General features: G+C 37.9%; 2 protein-coding genes and 1 long non-coding RNA gene across 3 annotated transcripts; 2 read left to right on the top strand and 1 right to left on the bottom strand.

The window, feature by feature from the left end:
- Window positions 1-3,237: 3,237 nt before the first annotated feature.
- On the bottom strand, window positions 3,238-6,619 carry LOC108983703 (acyl transferase 4-like). Its single transcript, XM_018955428.2, has 2 exons — window positions 6,132-6,619; window positions 3,238-4,304 (listed from the first exon to the last, which is right to left on the bottom strand). Exons 1-2 carry the CDS (start codon window positions 6,543-6,545, stop codon window positions 3,435-3,437), a joined length of 1,284 nt encoding a protein of 427 aa, XP_018810973.2. The 5' UTR covers window positions 6,546-6,619; the 3' UTR covers window positions 3,238-3,434.
- A 3,060-nt stretch (window positions 6,620-9,679) lies between these two features.
- Window positions 9,680-12,064, top strand: LOC108983711 (two-pore potassium channel 5). The gene is made up of 2 exons (XM_018955444.2): window positions 9,680-10,862; window positions 11,485-12,064. Exons 1-2 carry the CDS (start codon window positions 9,880-9,882, stop codon window positions 11,630-11,632), a joined length of 1,131 nt encoding a protein of 376 aa, XP_018810989.1. The 5' UTR covers window positions 9,680-9,879; the 3' UTR covers window positions 11,633-12,064.
- A 6,602-nt stretch (window positions 12,065-18,666) lies between these two features.
- LOC108983705 lies at window positions 18,667-20,141 on the top strand. Its single transcript, XR_001994919.2, has 4 exons — window positions 18,667-18,721; window positions 19,617-19,651; window positions 19,735-19,785; window positions 20,044-20,141. It is a non-coding gene; the product is annotated as an uncharacterized LOC108983705 (long non-coding RNA).

Here is a 20,141-nt window from a genome sequence, read left to right as displayed (position 1 = left end):
TATCTAAGAATATGATGTCTACGTGTGTTGTTTTTTTAAGGACGAGGCTGCTGCTGGTACATCAAAATTTTTAAGATTTAAATCCAACCCTTCATTTTACCACTTCTCATTTTTTTTTTCTTCGGTTGGATTGCTTCGATTTATGCAATGAAGTACTATCACTATCACAAAAATTCTCAAAATCTCTTTTCACTTGTTAAGTGCAGAAATTAAGTTCATAAAAAATTCTCTATATACTACTTATTTTACTTATGATTACGTTTTTTTTTTTAACCCAAAACATATTTATATTTTATAAAATAAGTTGTTTTTCAACCGGGCAAATGTGCCTCGCACATTGCCCAACCGCTAGTATTAATATACATGCAAACATGGATACATGCATAAATATACGAAAACTCGAACATTAATGTACCTATATATATATATATATATATATATATGTTCTTGGTGTACTTGGCCGTTTGGCTCCACGTCTATTTCCCTTTCCAAGTCCTAACGTTCTAGAAAATCATGTGATTTAGCTGAGTCCACAAGAAGCGTTAAAAAGAATTGACTTGCAAAGTTAGTACTAATAAGTGTGTGAATAATCTATTATAATTATAAAAATTAAAATTAAAACACATAAATACTTCTATATTAATTGATTTAAAAGGAAAATACTTTAATTATAAAACAATTATACAAAAGTAAACGTGTGATTTGATATGATATATCAAATTATAAAATCATTTTTACAATAAAATAGATTTAACGAATCGTATAAAAACATACCAGTTTGTAATTTTATTTTTATATAATCTCTTGTATCTATAATATTTCTCAATATAAAATATTTTTACAAAACACAAAACGCAGTGAAATGATCACAAGCACACTAACATGAGTGGCAATGGGCAATGGGGGGGACAAAATGCTCACACGATCAGATGCCCAATAACAATGATCATCTGGTGAAGCTGAATGAAGGTACGTGGAAATATTTTTCATGGTGCTCACAAATTTAGGATGTTGATGAGCACAAAAAATATGCATATGCATGACAAGTGTATGATCAAAGTCCTGTGTAATTAATAACATTGACAAGATTGGTGTGTGTGGTTGGTTAGGATTATCCGCATCTAATTGGCAGCAATTTAGCAGCAACCCAAATAATCATGCACGACCAATTCGTCATTCTCTTCGTCATCATGACATCACTACTTGTTGATTAAAAAAAATTAACAATGATGTGATTTGGAAGTTGATGTTCTTAAGCATCATCATGCAGTGTCTAGAAAGAGTACTTTGGGCGGTTTCAAGACGACTGATACATAATTTATTATAGAAATAAATGCATACATGATAGAGTTACCTCAAGTTACGGCTTAATTTGTAATCATTCTTTTAAATGATTAGTTTTAGTAGTTATCTGCTCAAGCTCTTAAAAATATTTCATTCATTTTCTAAAAAAAAAAAAAAAGAAAAAGACATAAATAACCTTAATAAAGACAAAAATCTAACATTGAGAAATAATTTAATATGGATATTTTGTATTTTTTTGAAATAATTTTGTCTTTTTAAAAAAATAGGTGTACGGTGTTATGATAATTTAAAAAGTAATATTATATATAATTTTAGAATATGCAATTTTCTTTTAAAAAAATTTATAGGTCACTATTAAAAAAATAATTTTTTTATGAGATCTCGTATTTATCTATTTTTTTTAAATGGAATATACGGGAATAGCGTAATCTATGATTATAAATATTATTTATATAATTTTTTAAGAATATAATTGTCCAATTTGATAGTTTTGGATCATATTTTTGTCTTTTCAAAAAATTTAAAGAAAAAATCAAAAGTGAGAGGCGTAGCCACTCTCCAAAATCGGAGGTGTTCTTTAGGGATTTTTTTTAGTTGTTTATAAGAGCAGCTTCTGCAACGTCCATTGTCCAAGTCAATTTATTGATTTATTCGAATTAAGATTTAAGGGTGTCACATAGATCACCTTCAAACCTATTATATACTTACTCAATACATAATAAAAGATATAGTTTTATTAAAAAAAAATATGATAGATGGAGATAATTAAAATTTATGATATTTGACTGATCTTTGATCGATAATTATCAAATATAGGCATAGGAAAATCATACTATGTTGCCTGATCACTTTATCTTTTCAATTTGACCGTTAATGCATTTTATTTTATTTTATTTTAATTTCTTAACTTATTAAAAAATTGACTATTAGTATATTGATATTTTTTAATTTTTAAAAATATTTTAAAAAAATAAAAAAATTTACAATTTACAATAGAGGACACAGTAGTCAAACATGGACGGTAAAGTAGCACTACTGTATCTTATAGGTATAAAGGAAAGAACTCAGATTAATTTATAAAATACACATACTAAACATTATAATACTTCTAATATTGTACGGATGTAAATACAACCTTTGATCAATTACCTGTTTTTGAAAAAAGAAAACATATTTTCAGCTCATCAATTCTACCATATATATCATTCTTACTTGTAATTTTGAGATATATATGAAGAGTAATAATATACCTATAACATATTGTATAATATATTATATAATAATATTTTAAATGAGAGATATTATTATATAATTATCTTATTTTTATAAGTTAATTTATAATAATACTCCTCATTTAACATATTATTGTACAATATATTGTATAATGTACTGTAGTAAATCATTTTTCATATATAAAAGGGTTTGCATATTTAAATTCGATTTTTTTTTTTAAGAATTTGTACAGTTTCAGGAAACATCGTTATCGAACCAATTGAATTGATGGGGACCAAAAAGAAAGTGAAGGGTTGGTTGGCTAATCATGATGTCACGCTCACCCTTGATTATTGGTGAGTGCTGTACGGCTGGCTATCGACTCAGACGGCCAACATATTTTGTGCAGCCCTATAGGATTCCCGGCCTCTTAAAATTAAAGACGTTAAAATAATTTAAAGTTTGACTGATTAGCCCAGACTTGAATAAGGTTCGTCCATGGAGAGATTCTGGCCCAGACAGGGAAGGCGTTTTACGAAGATAGTTTGAACAAACATACGGATCATGTCACTTACTGCAAAGAGGACTCCTGTTTTGCAACAAAATTTACACCCACCATTGGAGAAAAGTTGCATTTCCAATCTGTACGTGTGATATTTTGAGCACTATATAATGCCGGCTTAATCATCGTTCAAGACTTCTGTTTTATGAAAATCTGTATGCGCGCGCAAATGTTCATGCTTATTTAGTTAAAATATATTGCAGTTTAACAACACAATTTGAAAACCCATACTGCGATGATTTCTCCTTGTATTTATTCAGCCCCTAGTTGCTAAAGGAGCAAGCTCTAACTAGGGGTTCAAGGATTTGTGGAAAAAGGTGTAAACGCTATTACTTTGGAGCTTTGATGGGAATATTTAGGTTACTTTTGCCATCATCTGGTTCAGGAAGGGTTGGCGATGGGCATCCTCCACGCACCATGTCATCAGTCGGACACCTTTCCTGGGCAAAGGCAAGGACCCCACAATGCCAACTGGGATGATGCTAGAGCCTTGTATTGGAACTATGTGGATTGGGGGACCCCACCCGTAGTCCACTTGGTTGAATCCCAGTCGACCCCACTCTGATATAAACAGTGTTGTGTAGGCCAGAGGAGGTGCAAAAGGGTCCCCACCATCTTTCACAAAGTCACCCTTCATGTACTTTGCAAACTCCACTGGGAGATTCGCCTTTGCTTCTTGGATCAGTTTCACAACATCAGTAATTGATGCCTGAGCGAGTGAATCACTCGAAGCTGTGATTGTCACCGGGAAGAAGCAGTTTCCATAGAAACCGTCCGGCAAAGGAGGGTCCAAAAGCTGGCGGCAGTTTGCAAAGAAGACAAGCTTGAGTTCAGTGTCTTGCTTCAAGTTTATAGCTCGTGTTCGGCAGCTCCAAAACTGGGCAGCCACAATTTCAAAACAAGAGCAATGCTTTCCGGTTGATTTCTGAAATTCTAGCTTGAGTTGCTTGACGCAATCTAGAGGTATGTCCACATTGGCATGCTCTAGCCTGTAGTGGGGCAGCGGCGGTAGCAATGGCGGAAGGTTTAACGATGCAGCGGCCTTTGGTTGTTCGGGTGGAGGTGGGAAGAAGTCTCTGTGCCACACTGGTGGGGTGCTTGGATGGCCGACACCATTAGCCAGCTCACCAACAGCATTGAGAAATTGGGCAGCTCCAAGTCCATCACATATGCTATGGCAGAATGTAAGACCTATAACGATACCTCCACATGCAAATTGTGTCACCTGAAAACATATTCATGATTGGCCTTGTTTAGTGTATCTATTGCGCGCTGGTTCTGCATTAAAAATCAGTCCACTTTGCTTTGTCTTCTTCGTTGAAAATGTTGGTTGGTTTATTTCAACTCTACCAACTAGCATGGTTTAACAAGCACTAGTGGATTGAGTTGCATGGGTTTCCAACTTTTTTATATATGGCATCTATAAAATGAAAGAAAAAGTGTATTTAATCCCTGACTACCAACGCCCTAATTTGCAATGTGACCTATAAATTACTAAGTTGTCACTTAGTCCCAAACTCAAAATATGAATTCGGATTTGAAAATACTTCAAGATATAACTTTTCAGATAAAGAAAAATAAGTGACATGACACAATATTAATGGACAGATTATACTTGTCGTTTTTTGAATTGAGGGATAAGTAACCATTTTTATAGTTTTTTGGTTAGTGAGAACAAACAAACCTGTAAAATAGAAAAGTTTAAAAAACTCGTCGTTTTCTAAAAAACCAGACATAGCAAGCCGTATTAATTGAGATCCTCCCAAATAGGATGCGTGATAGAGGGAATCTCTGCAGTCACCTATATATTGAGCACGTAGAAATTGAGCATCTATCCACGGACGAAGTCCGAATTATAAGTATGGAGGGACCCGGTATTGTTAATTGAAAAATTTTAGAAACACATGATTTAACAAATTGATAAAATAAAATAAAAAACTGAGTAAAAAATAAGAAAGAGAAAATAAATAAATTTCAAACTGTTCTTCCATCAATATCAATAATTTTACACCTAAACTTTTCATATGTTGCAATTAAGAGAAAATGTTGAATTATGGAAACGATTTATGTATAAATTATATAAAAAAGGTAATATATGTAACCATAAACTAAGTTCTGTATTTTGCCTAATAATGAATAACAATAACGTTATATATTTAAAAAAAAAATTAAATAGCATAATTGCATATTGCATAGCCAGTTATTCAGTAAATATATAGTTTTTTTGTTAAATATGTTTGATCATCAAGATAATTATAAGCTATAAAAGAAAAATAATCTAATGTGAGTATTATAGTCTAATTTAATTTTTTAAAATAAATCTGAAAAGAATAATACTAGATACAAGTCTCAAATAGACAAATCTCATACAAGACTTTTGTAAAAAAATGAGTTTCACTAATAAAAAATAATTTTTTTACACTTTTTTAAGATATGATCTATTTTTTTATAAAGATTTATATAAAATTTATCTATTTAAAATTTGTATAAATCATTTTTTATCTTAAAAACGTAGTTACCATAAAATTGTAAACGAGACCCATTTCTAATTTGATTATATGGTCAGAGCCTTTGGGACCGGCCGGCCCCTCTCGCCCCCTCCCTTGGCCTCATCCCCACATGTGCGGAAGGATCTCTCACTCATTACCACCACTTATGGTAGATGGACATGCTAGCTAGGCTGTCCTCTTAAATATGCTCTCGAAAGTGTTTTCTAGTACATTTTGTTTATTTATTTTTTTAAATGTTGAAAAAAAACACATACAAATTCATTTGTAGTAATTTTTTTAATTAATATTTTAAAAAAATGCATTAGGAGTATTCTTGGGGACACATTTGGAGGACAACCAAGCATTTTTCATAATAGATAAGAGATCTCCGCATCAGTGTTTTCAAAGTTTTTTTTTTTTTTTTTTAAATATATATTTTCTAGATACTAGAGTATATAAAAACCCCAAAACTATTTTTGAAAACACTTTAATTAAGAACAAGGTGGTGACTTATAATTTAATTTCCAAATTAAGAATTTTATTGGGTATATCCGTATATATACCTGCATTTGCACGAGCGGGTCTATGCCTTCATTTTCCGGGATAGGGTCAGGAAGTAGCAAATCATAAGGGATGGAAACCACATCATCGAAGTAATTGACAGCATCAAGACTACAATCAGCAGACGCCTCGACAAACCACACGCCTTCTCCGCTGCATTCAATTTGGAGCTGACCTTGGCTCGACTCTTTCAGCCTTCCCGCAAGAGGGTAGTATGGGACCAAAGCCCTGGACAAGGCTCCTCTTATAATCTGTGATGCCTCTTGGCCGCCATGACTAAACACATGCAGAGTTCGAGCATTGCATCTCAGAACAGGCAGTCTATCAATGACTGAAAGATCAAGTACTGTGCCGGATGGCGTCTGCTCAGATGGCTTAACTTGGCTTTTGCTTGATCTGGTCACAGAGAAAGCCATTAGCCTTAGGAGAAGATTGGCAGTTAAAAGAATAACAAAATAGAGCAATACCCTTTCATCTATATATGTGGTAGAATGGATGGAACTTCACACACACACACACACACGTGTATATATATATATATATATATATATATATATATATATATGAAGGTATAGCAGAATATATGAATGAATGTCTGTATTTTAAGCGTGCATGTGAGAGTCCTTAGTTGGCTTTGAAGTCTAAACTTGGTTTCGTGCACCCTTTCCAAGCAAGTCTTGTATATATAATGTGTTAGGTGGTACTTCAGATAACTTTATGTATTTTAAATTACATATATATATATATATATAGATATATATAATGCAGGCCGCAGGTGTTGGGTTGCAATTAAGCTTGCTCCTGTGAGTGGGCACATGAATTTTCTTGGCCGTAATAATTCGTCGATGACAATATAATTCTTAAATATATCCCTCATGTCTTATTGTTATTGATTATTATATATTATTGAATCTCTTGTTTCTAGCTAGTAAGCCCCGCTGCTTTGTCTAAAATCGATTTCACCCATCACCTTATATGCTTGCATCATCCATCCTATTGATCTTAATAAACGATAAAATTGGAGAATTTATGTCATGTCTATCATCAAAATGGTAGTTTCAAAATATTCAATGATTCCCATAGCCTAATGATTTAGGATTGGATAGTAATGGTCAAATCACATTTTATAATTTAATGACTCAGTATCTTTTCCTCCCACTACACTTCAACGATATTGCACTTTCAAAATCATGACCCATCTAATTTATATTTGCTATTCCTATTATATATGTGTATATATATATATATATTTATATATATATATATATCACTGAATGGAATAATTAGCTCAAAATATTGTTGGCACGCGCGCAATACAATATCTATTACATATATTCCTCCATGAATATCATTGTTTTGGAAGGTGTCGAGACTCCAAACCTTCCATTAATTAAGACAAATCAGTGTCACACAACACATCTTTTGACACTATTAGTTGGAACATGATAACATACTTTTGAAGGCATTTTCTGTTTACCAACTTCATTCTATTAATTATATACTTAGGTGCTATCCAATTGAGAAATGTTTTAACTATATATAAAGATATTTTATATAAACAAATTTATAAACTGACATAACTTGATGTGATATATCATTTTATAAAATTATTTTTATTGTAAAATAGATCTAATGCATTACATAAAGTGACGTTATTTTGTGAAAAATATTTTTATGACAGTATTACTGCTCTTAGCAATTATATTGCTTTACATTATGCAGTATCTAAGTGAAATTTTTCCCTAGGAAAGGCCCATGGGGCCTCAACCCAAGAACCCAGCCCATTGGGGTTTTTATCCAAGCAAGGAACGAAGTGTCAACCAAGGAAAGACGTCATCTAGTCGACAAAACAGATTGACCTGACACAACTGCAACCGCCCTCAAGAACAGAGGGTGCCTAAGAAATACGGGAAAAACACAAAAAACCCTCAATTCATCGACATTAGATCATCAATGACTCACATAAATCGGATTGGGAGTCAGGAAATCACTCCACATTAATGACGCTACTAATTAAGACATACGCCACAATTATGGAGCCGACACAAAACCACAGCACATTAAAGAGAATCTGACAGCGGATACAAAAAATGGAAACATGGACTTTGTGGAAAAGACTATCTGCACCCTTCTAGACATATTATAAATAGTTTATCACAAGTACGAGAAAATTCTCTCTGATCCCTAAACTCTTACTTATTTACTTCACTCCAATAATATTTACTAACTTAGGCATTGGAGGCTCTCCGACCCCAAGGCCACCCTCTCAAAGCTGTAGTATTTTCTATCTTGTGCAGGGCTCATTTTCGAAGATTTGAGTTGTTGAAGCTTGGCTCTAAAGATGTATGAAACACGACCTTAAGACAATAGTTTTAAAGTAAAAATCCATCCATTCTTTTTTATAAAAATGCAAACAAGAATATAATTTTCTTTTTATTCATAAAACCAAGAATATGAACATATTTTCACATATTTGTAGAATTTAATTCACGTGCAATTGGCCGGTATATACTAAAACAAGACTCTTTCTAGCCGAAAGCTTCCCACACCCTCAAATCTCTTTCTTTTTTCTCCATCTCCATAGAGCCTTTCCCTTTCTACTCCTCTCATCCCTTCCCGGATTCAGATCTTGTTGACTTCTTGTTTGGATTCTAGAGCATTAGGTACGAGGAAAAAAAAAATAGACACATAAATAAAGTAAATCTTACAATATTTATTGGGTATTTATGGCTGAACTGAGTGAATTTCTAGAACAACCATATAAAAATTCCGTGAACTTATCACTTTGTGTGTTTATCTCTGTCACTTTATGCCATATCAAACTGTCGGTCACTCGATACCAAGTAACAATGATAGACACGGGGATCTCAACTGCTAGCAAGCCTCAACGACTTTTATGGTGACATTCATAGAACTTGTATAAGCGACATTCTCGTATCTCTCATGTCTAATCCACTGTGAGTATTATACCTTGTTGAGATTAAAAAATTATTTCAATTCATTTCATCTAATATTTATAATTTTTATAAACTTGCATATAAAATATAATTAATTTTTTAATTTTTTAAAATATTAAAATAAAAATAACATTAAAAAATAATATTTTATTTAATTTTTAACTCTCATCTCAATTCATTTATCAAAACCTCTGCTCCATTTTAACTTTCCCATTTCCTGCCACCACGTGCTGAGACAACAGTGGATGAGTACTTTAGGACCTTAGGTTATGGTGGTGGACTCAAATCGGCCTATGCTACTTTATTCATTTATGTTACCATTTTCGTTGATAAAAAATAAGGAGGATAGGAGAGAAAGGCCTATCCACTGATTGGGCAATGAACAAAATACAACAATATTGCACAACTTGGTATGGTCTCCAACAACCCTCACCTCACAATCGGATAGTAATTTTTTAAGATATTTTATTAGTCTAAGAACTCGTTTTGTAGGTAATATTTTTGTATAATGGCATTATATTAATTGCAATGAACGTTTATTGGGATCTCCACCCTTATACTTTTAATTACAGGGACGATTGCTTGGGGAAAAAAGGTCATACACCTCTATGTTTGCTTCTTTGTCACAATTGGCGTGGCCCCCTCAAATCATAAGATAGGCATATCCATCTCCCCGGTCTTTCATAGGTCGATCGATCAAACTTCAAAGAACAGCACTTTCTTCCTCCGAATCAAAGTTTGCGCCCACCACAGACTGATCTGTAAAGAGAGAAACTTTATTTCTTTTTCCCAGATGGAAAATGAGCCTTTTCTCTCTTCCCAAACACGGCCCCAACTCCTGCCCATCCTGGAAGATCGTGATGTCTCCTCATCCTTCATAATTCCTCACTCCCAAGACCCAACATCCTCATCCACATCTCAATTCGATGCCCGGAATACCCGCGTGAAGAGGCCGGGTAGCCTGCACCGGTGCAAGACAGCTCCAGCCATGGCCGTCATGCGTGACCTCGAACCAAAGACACCCCCGATTCCCAAACCACAGTCCGACTCCAGCTCCATCATCAGGCAAGCAATTTTCTTGCTTTTGATATATCTGTCTCTTGGAGTTTTGATTTACACTTTCAATACAGACCACTTCTCGGGTGTAGAAACTCACCCTGTTGTTGATGCGCTTTATTTTTGTATTGTCACTATGTGTACCATTGGTTACGGTGACATAGCTCCGCGAACAACAGCTACAAAGGTCTTTGCTTGTGTGTTTGTGTTGGTGGGTTTTGGTTTCATAGATATATTGCTTAGTGGAGTTGTGAATTATGTACTAGACTTGCAAGAGAACATGATCTTGGCTGGGATTCAAATGGGCAGGCCCCAACATGGCTTTTCGGCCAGGGACTATATATTTGATGCGGCAAAGGGTAGGATGAGAATCAGACTCAAGGTTGGATTGGCACTTGGTGTAGTGGTGTTGTGTATTGGGATGGGAACATTGGTGCTGTATTTTGTGGAGGATTTGGATTGGATTGATGCGGTTTATTTATCGGTTATGTCGGTTACAACAGTTGGGTATGGAGATCGGGCTTTCAATACGCTGCCCGGGAGGTTGTTTGCCTCCATTTGGCTTCTGTTTTCGACGCTGATGGTAGCACGGGCATTTCTGTATTTGGCGGAGGCTAGAATCGATAAGAGGCACCGGAGAATTGCCAGCTGGGTGTTGCAAAGGGATATAACAGTTGAGGATTTGCTTGCTGCCGACATCAATAACAATGGCTTCATTAGGTGGGATCTCTGTCCTCCTAGCCCAATTTTAATTTTGTGTTTACCAAACACTACTACTTCTTGATTACTTTGATTTATTTAACAATTTGAGAACTGATGAATTGGTGTTGAGCATGTGTATATTTGGTAATTTTTTCCTTTGAATTGTGCTTTGGTTTTGCAACATTGCAATTTGGAAGCATGTGAATCGAACCACAGAGAACTCAAATCTTTAATTAAAATTTTTGTTTGTTGGGTTTAAAATTCGTTTGAGGGCAGAACTAGCTGATCAATCATATTTGGTACGTTTCCATAGTTGGTGGCAGAGATTATTGGGTTTCAAATTCGTTTTGAGGGTAGAACTGAGCTAATCAATCATGTTTGGTATATTGCCAAAGTTGGTGGCGGACATTGCTCCTATATGTGATAAGCTTATAGAACTTTATATTGTTAACAAGTGGGAACCGAGTACCTCGTGGCAGAATGTGGAGAGGAAGAAGACTTTAAATGTGGAATAGATTGGTGAAAACTTCTGCGTCCGACTGTTTAAATAGCATTTCAACTGTCTATTATGCTTGATGTTCTTCTTCTTCTTCTTCTGTGTCACAACCAAGCCTGAATATTTTCCCTTTCCTTATTCCAGCAAATCCGAGTACGTAATTTACAAGCTCAAAGAGATGGGAAAGATAGGGGAGAAAGATATACTGCAGATCTGCGATCATTTCAGTAAGCTTGATCCCAACAACTCCGGGAAGATTACACTGCCTTATCTTCTGCAGAATCGCTTGTGACAACAAATGAAGTTTGTTTCATATCTTCAAATAGAAGAAACGGGATTCTTTCTCATTCTGGGGGAAGAGGTGAAATTGCAGGAAAGCGATTGGTCTGATTGTCTTCCCAGTACATGTACTGTATGTTGTCATGCCTTGCAAAGATGGTAGTGGATTAATATTGGGTCAAGCAAGCTTTTACACGAGTAACTGTACATTCATTTAAGTGTATAGATCTTGTCATTTTTTTTTTCTCTTCTTCTTTGATCGTGTAGGGGTTCCGATTCACAAATGAACGATGAAAAGCTCAAGACAATGGGATAAATTTCCCCTTCTGTGGTTTGCTCTCTTATTTACTCTAGAGATCTAACCCATGGATGCTTGAGTTGTATGGTGTAAATTTGACACTAATGATTCCAAAATTAAACAAGGAAGTCGAATAATTGGGATGCACATACTTCTAACCACTGCTTTTTTTCTTCATATCAGTTGAAATATGGGTAAAAAAAGAGCTCTTGTTTATTAATGTTGAGGATTAGAAATTAATATATTATGAAGAGATTCCATCATAAGATGCCATTAATTTCACGAGTGTAGCTGTGCTTCATTGGTTGGAGAGGGAGATAGAGACATGCTGATGATTTATATTCTCACTTCGAAATAATTTCTTCAGAACTTCTTCGAGAACTGACTGGAATCGACAAATGCAACAGTGGTCCTTCCTACCCGTGCTTTGCTACGTTATGTTTGAGACTGACAGCTTCCTATGATGGAGCTGGAGGTGGAGAAAAGTACATTTCAATGACCATACCAAAAAGATTAGTACATGTCTCAATATTGTCCATTCTTTTAAGCACTATTTCCAAATATGCTCTCACCCCAAGAGAGGAAAATCCTCACATATTGGGACACTTACGTAGTCAGCAGCACTTTGGTCAAGGAAAACAGAGCCCGATTAATGTCTGTGACTGTGAGTTGGATGAAGAAGCTTGGCCTGAGAGCCCGAATATCATGTTTTGATGAAGAGTGAAAAACTAGCAACAATAAAACTGACAGAAAATTGCCAAAAAATTAACCCAACCCTTGTTGGCATGCATTCCCGATCCTCTTTCCTGCCACTATCTTCTCCATTAAAGACGTACCTGCCACTATCTTTTCCATTAAAGACGTACACGGTAGTTGAATTTTGACAGCGTGAGTTGGGGCTAATGGCTATGTATAAAGCCACCCTTGGGCTAAACATTAGATATTGCAGTTTTGCATTGAATAGAACTGATAGAATTCAAGACTGAAACTGAAGTAAATAACAGAATGCAGATTACACCGACCAGCAGGACTAATATTTCAAATTTGTTGTGGAGTGCGAAACCTGGCCGTTACCCGAAAGGTTTCCAATCATGTGTCTTGTAGATAGTGATAGCTTGAGCCATCGTGCTGGAAGGAATTAAGGCTCAGAGGCATTGCCGGGAAGCAGCACTGTAGTGGTCTTTACATTGTCAAGTGGATAACAGTTTTGATTCTTCCAACAGCACACATCATCGTCAATATGGTGGATGTTGGCTGTATTGTCGGATGAACTTAATATATGATACAATAAACGAGACAAAACTAAACTAAAACATCATTAAAAAAAAAAAAAGTTGTCCACCGCACATACACCTTGTGAGGTGGTAAAATACATAGGCCCAAAATGACTTTCAAGACTTAGCTCATCAAAGGAGACCATCACTAAAAGACAAAATGAGTGAGAGGGAGAGAAGACAAGAAGAGACTAAGGGGTGAGGGTGGAGGTATGGGGTGTCAGGAGAAAGTGGAAACGAGAGAGGGGTTCAGACATGCAAAGCAGACATCCCTCACTACTATCGAGGTGGACGCATGAAGATGATCAAATAAAAAGGGCAGGGTGCCTATTGTTTCAGGGACTTCCGACTTTTGGACTTCCGACTTTTCGGTTCTTCTTCGACTTTTTCAACCTGAGAGCTCCAGAGGGAACATCTTCTCCAGCAAATAGATCCACAGGTTCCGTTGTACAGTGATAAAAGAGAGGTTATGAGAGACTGTAAACAACCTTATTATAGTGGAACCTCCCTTCCTCAAAACCCCCGTGGACGTAGGCCTAGTGTCGAACCACGTAAATCTGTGTGTTTATCTCTTCTTATTTCCTCTGTATTTAAATATTGTTCATCATTATGGATGTACACATCGACATTGTACAGTTGCATCGTATCACTGCCGGGGGCTCCGTACCTCACCGATTGAGGCCCAGTTTGGAAGACCTGAACTGCTGGAACCTGGCCCAAAGGCGTGTGAAACACGACGTTAACAGTGACATCGTTTGTAGGATCATTATAGATATTACGTATATTTCGTATGCCTGCGACAACCCATTACAGACAGCTCAGAAGAGACATAGAGGAAGTCATGGAGGTAAGGATGAAAACCATAGAGGCAAGGCTGAAAACCATAGAGGAATGGGTGACGAAGTTGGTCGACGAGGTGTAAACGCTTCGCAAAGAAAACGAGGAACTCAGAAAGCCTCAATGAGTACAGGACAAGGAAGCGGAACCTAGCGATAGCGAGCAAATGAAAAGCAATGTAAAAACGTGGGAGCGAGATTGTTTTTGCACTGGAAGCGGAAGAAGAACGATTTCTTGGTGCGCTAAATTATCTCCGAATGAGCAGATGAAAATTTTCCAAATAAGTATCTTCAGCCTTTTCACTTTTATTTTTAAGAAAAGTACTGATGCAGGAAAATGGCGATTAAAAGTGCATTGCACTTTTTATACATCTGGCATGTAGGGCCGGGAACCAAACTTTCTGGCCACTTAGGCTGTAAATGACATTGCTTGTGTACACTGTACATTTGAAATACATTGGGTGCATACACATGCACTGCAAGCAAACAATGTGCACTTAAGTGTACAATGCCTGCATGGGCATCACATCCCGACTATGCATGGCATGCACAGTGCCATGCACAATGTAGCTGCACACGACAGCTCAATGAGGAGCCCATGAGCTCGAAAGACCTACTGGCAGCCACTGTTAGGTCCACCAACGCCCTCTGTCCCCGATGGTGGGGCACCCTACACCCGCGACAGGCGTACAGTGGAAAATAGCCACGCGCATGATGCAACACGGCGTGCACTCAGTAAGGAGCTTGAGGCGAGCTTGGTTGGCCCACCAGCAGACACCGCTTGGACTGTCGGCGCCGTCTGTCTGCCTCTGTCAGAGAAACCTGCGAAACGACAATAGGAAAGCGGCCGCACATGACAACACACAGTAGCGCCTACTAGGAGCACCATGGCGAAGCAGCACCGACAATTGCCTACTGAACAGCCGACGTCGTCTTCCACCATGGGAATGGTCCACAAGCACCCCTTGAGGTGGGGACCTCACCGTGCAGGTTCTTGCACGTTGCACATACGACTAGGACTCCTCAGCCCAGCCCTTTAATGAAATGACTGGTTTGCCAAAAGCCACCTAGTGACTTGCCGGCATCTCGGCTTGCCTCCTCTAGGGTACTCACCAACCACCTCCCGGCGTTGCTGCATGCAACACCTGCGTGGGAGTGGGGCAGTTTGGGCTCCTCGGCCAACTCACGTCTGAGGTCTCCTCGGAGACTAGCGGTTCACTCCATGGCCATGCCCAGCAGGCAAGACTCCACGGCCTCCTTCATATGCACTGTGGGCAGGAACTCGTCAGCCATAGACATCTAGACTCTACAGCCAGAGCACTTGTCGCCAACAACTCATAAGCCAAAGTCATCGTCCAGATTCCACAGCCACTACATGTCTGCCATGCTCAGTGGGCAAGACTACACGACCTCTCCTTGGCCCTGGGGCACTGTGGGCAGGACCACAGCCCCCTTTTCCATGACCTCCACCCCAAGGCCACAGCCAGAACAAGCTCCATGGACGGATTTTCCTCACCCACAACAAACTCCTCGACAACACCAATCACAGACAAAACTCTTCTACATGAACAAGTGCACGGTTTGAATGACTGAGCCACCAACCTCAACACATGGCCATTTCTTTTGGCTACGTGGGCAACATACAGCACACGTTGCATGGCCCATGCAATGTGTTCACTGGTCGCGTTTGCTTGACTGCCACATGCACAGTTTCGGATGCCTAGTGTGTCACACACATGCGCCACTGGTACCCTGCATGAAGTGTGCACACCTTAGACGACCGGTCGCCATGCTCGAACTACAGACAAACAACAGCAAAAAAAAAAAAGGAAAATGAAAATGGAAATAAAAATGAGGAGCGAGGAAGAAAAGAAACAACAAAATAGTAGTGGGCAACTTCGGTCAAGTAGTAGACAAGCAGCAACAAAAATAAAAAAAAACAAAAACAAAAAAAGGAAAGAGAATGAGAATGAAAAAATAGTCATGGCGGCAAAATATTCTAGTTTGTCTCATTCAAAACTTACATGGATTTTGTTTTCAATAACATGATTGATCCCTGTAATAACTTACCTCCCCGCAGGATAACAAAGGGAAAGACAGGCCTAAAAGGTTGCCTTATCTCTCTCGCGGAGGAGTACGGGTCAGCCTTCGGCTACTCGAAGACGAAATCTCCACCAACGGAATCTTCATCAGTGAAATTCCCATCAGCAACTTACCTCCCGAGAGGCAAAAATGGAAATGTAGGCCTAAAATGTTGTCTTATCCCTCTCGTGGAGGAGTGCGGGTCAGCTCTTGGCCACCCGAAGATAAAATCTCCATCAACGAACTCTACATCAACAAAATCTCTATCAACAACTTACCTTCCCGCGAGGCAAAAATGGAAAGGTAGACCTAAAATATTGCTTTATCCCTCTCGTGGAGTGTGGGTCGGTCCTTGGCCACCCGAAGACAAAAACTTATCTCCCTTGTTAAGCATCAACAGGCGGGAGGATGTCCAGTAACAGACTACCCGAAAGACTAATTTCGTTGCAAGATACTATAAGGAAATGTAGGCCTAAAGGTTGCCTTGTCCCTCTCATAGCAGAGAGCGGGATCAGCCCCATGGCTCCCCGAATGAATTACCATGTCCTCCGCTGTGATGAAGTATGGGATCAGCACCAGTCTAACCCAAACCTACCCTTCATTGTGATGTCAATGGGCGAGAGTAGGTCCAAAACAAACTATCTGAATAACCTACTTTCTCGCGAAGGATGATAAATGAGTAGGTGGCTCAACATCCTCATCCAGGAGTGTAGGACTAGCCTCAACGGTGGCCCGAATAGCTTACCTCAACCCCATCACAGCGAATGAGCGGATCAGCCATATCACTGTCTGAATTACCTCCCCGCGGGGCAACAGAGAGAAATGTAGGTCTAAAGGTTGTCTTCTCCTTCCTACGGAGGAGTGTTGGTCAGTTTTAAGCTACCTGAAAGAATAATCTCTTACATTCCTTGTAAGCGTCAACGGGCGGGACCGGGTTTAATAACAGACTGTCCAAACGACTTACCTCCCTACAGGATACCATAGGGAAATGTAGGCCTAAACGTTGCCTCATCCCTCCCACAATGAAGAGTGGGATCAGCCTCGCGGCTATTCGAATAACTTACCTCAACCCCTACTACAATGAGTGTGGGATTAGCGCCAACCCTGACCCAAACTTACCATTTCCTGTTATGTCAGCGGGTGGGAGCAGGTCCAGAATAGACTGCCTAAACAACATACCTCCCACGGGGAACAAGGGATGAGATGAGCCAAATGTTGTCTTGTTCCACCTACGAATGAGAGCGGGTTCAGCTCCGAGGCTGCCCGAATACTTACCCCGACCCCCACCGTGGCAAAGAAGCGGACCAACTAAGACTGTTCATCCGGGCCGGATTTTTTTCCAGCCCAGTCCGGAACCCGGTTGTCCGGGTTCCGGTTCTGGTTTTCGGCCCGGATCAGATCCAGGCCGGAACCCGCATTACAAAACCCGGACCTATACGGTCCGGTCCGGGTATGAAACCGGGTAAATCCGGATTGAAAACCGGTACCCGGATTTATATATATTTTAAAAAAAAATTCTTCATTCTTCATTCTCCACTCGATACTCTTCTCTCTTTCTGAAGGCTAGGGTTTTCGCCCCCCTCTTCTATCTCATTCCATGGAGTCCCGCCAAGTCCCAAAGCTGCAACTTCATATCTCTAATGCTCTCTCTCTCTCTCTCTCTCTCTCTCTCTGTATCGCTTATCTTCGAGTTTCCGAGGTTGCTGTTCTACATTATCGAGATTCATAGAGGTTCTCAATGTGTTAGGAACCAGCTCCATTGTCTTAGATAGAAAGCATGAACTATCAGCATTTTTACCATTGACGTCTTCCACTTCCATTATTAATGCTTCACCCATTTCAGATTTCAGCGGAGCCATGGGTAGATTCAGGTCAAGTGGTAGCTGAGGTTGATCTCTCTCGTTGACGTGTCTGTCTCGCCGGTGACCTTTCGGTAACTCTCTCTCACGATCTGTGAACAATGAATGTAAATATGGGTAGATCTGGTGGTTCGGTGAACTGGTCTCTTCTTTGTGTTTGGAACTTGTCGAATGAGATTTTTGCTCTGTTTTGCTCTGTTTTGCCGTTTCCTTTTCTCTTCCATAAAAAAATGAATGTAAATATGGGTAGATCTGGAAATTCGATGAACAATGAATATAAATATGGTTAGATCTTTGGATTTTTCTCAAATGTTTTTTCTTTTCTCTTCCTCCCCGTTGATGGGTATTTTTCAAGCTTCGAGTAAATAAAATGGGTACCAAATTTTTTCCTTTGAGTTTGGGTTTATTTAGTTAGAAAGTTATGAACTTTAGACTCTTTTTTTGGGTATCTTGTCTCAGTTGCTATAGGAGTTATTTATTTTAAGCTGTCATACGCTACTTGCAAAGAAAATAGAAGAAAAGAAATAGAAAGAAAGGGCCTCCTGACATCTTAACATATGTAGGAATAAATTGGGTAACAATGACAATCATCTCTTGCGTGGACTGTAATCGTGATTTTGATTGGTTTTGTCTTTTAAATCAAATTAATTGTGTTCTGGGTTTATTTATCTAGTTCTGATTTTTGAGCTGTTGTTGTGCTAATCGCAGAGGCTCTTAGGGAGAGTAAGAGGGAAATGGGAAATGCTACCAGAGGTATTTATATCGATCTTTTTTCACTTAAGAGCATTGAATTACAAAATAAATAAATCGATTGATCAACCATAATAAAGAACAAATGACAGAAAGAAAGGCATTGCCATAATGAATCATCATCATCCTCACCGTGAGAAAGTATCATCATCATCGTAGTTCATGTGTTTTATGTCTTTGTATATTGTTATAAAAACTAAAGTTTGACTGTTTGCTGATGGAGAGAGGCCTTGGGTTATAGATTTGGCTTTGTGTTTTTCTTGACTGTAATTGCTGTTTTTATTTTTTATTTTTGATGGGTAGCTGGAATTGTTGTTTTGTAGCTTTAGAATATTGTCTGGTGCTTTGAGTTAATAACAAGTTTGAGTTATTGAATTGGGGGTGCAATGTAGCCATGGAAACTAGTAATCTACTTCAATTATTGATGATTTGTGCAAGCTTGTTTCCATAAATATATGAATTCACGTGGATTGAGATTACGCATACTATGATTGGTAGATGTTGATTGCCGACCACTATTCATTTGAAGATGCAATTTTTCCGAACGGTAATGCAAAAAAAAAAAGGTGTTTTTTATACTCACAAGATCACAATGAATCCTGGGATGTGGCTTAAGCTTTTCCTTGGTCGTTATATCATTTTCTGTTGAGTTGGAATGCATTAGATATTGTAGGTGGAAAAAAATATAACCTTATCACAAAGCATTATATATCTGATGAGTCATCAAACATGTAACATGTTAGGAGAAGGTGATGCAGCTCTCGTTTGGGCAGTGGCATTTTTTTCACTTTGCTGTCGACTATTTCTTAAAGTTCCAAACATCAAAACCACCTCTCCTTTTCTTCTTTAAATATCATTCTTTTTCCAGTCTGATGTTAAATATTGAGCTTTGATTCAGGTATAGAGAAGGAAATTGGAGCGTTGCAATTAGAAGTATGTGAAAGCTTCCTATTTATCCACATCCCCTCTTTCTAAGATTTTGGTGTTATCTCTGATGTAATTTGTAATCATGGCAGGAAAAGAAGCTTGTTGCTGAGATAAAGAGGACGGCTAAAACTGGAAATAAGGTGTGCTCTGTTTTTTTTTGTTACTGGCTAGGTTATTGATTCCTAAGATATTGTGCTATCAAATTTTATATACAGTTCTCATGTCCTTTAAACCTTACAGATTTATCACAACAAATAAACCCAAAAATCAGAACAACAAAAGCTAAAAAATCAGAACCAGATAATTTTTAGTTTGACAATATGCTGCTTATGAATGCTAGCATGATTTGTTCGTTTGACAATAATCTAATAATACTTCCATGTGATGGTTTCTTGCAGGAGGTCTAGTAGCATCAATGATAAAAGACAATGAATCCATGCTATACAGAGACAAAAACTAATGAGGATGAAAAAACCTTTCAAGGAATAATGGAATA

Source organism: Juglans regia, chromosome 11 (genome assembly GCF_001411555.2).
Source record: "Juglans regia cultivar Chandler chromosome 11, Walnut 2.0, whole genome shotgun sequence".
NCBI classification, from domain to species: Eukaryota; Viridiplantae; Streptophyta; class Magnoliopsida; order Fagales; family Juglandaceae; genus Juglans; species Juglans regia.
This window is presented reverse-complemented; position numbering and strand designations above follow the sequence as displayed.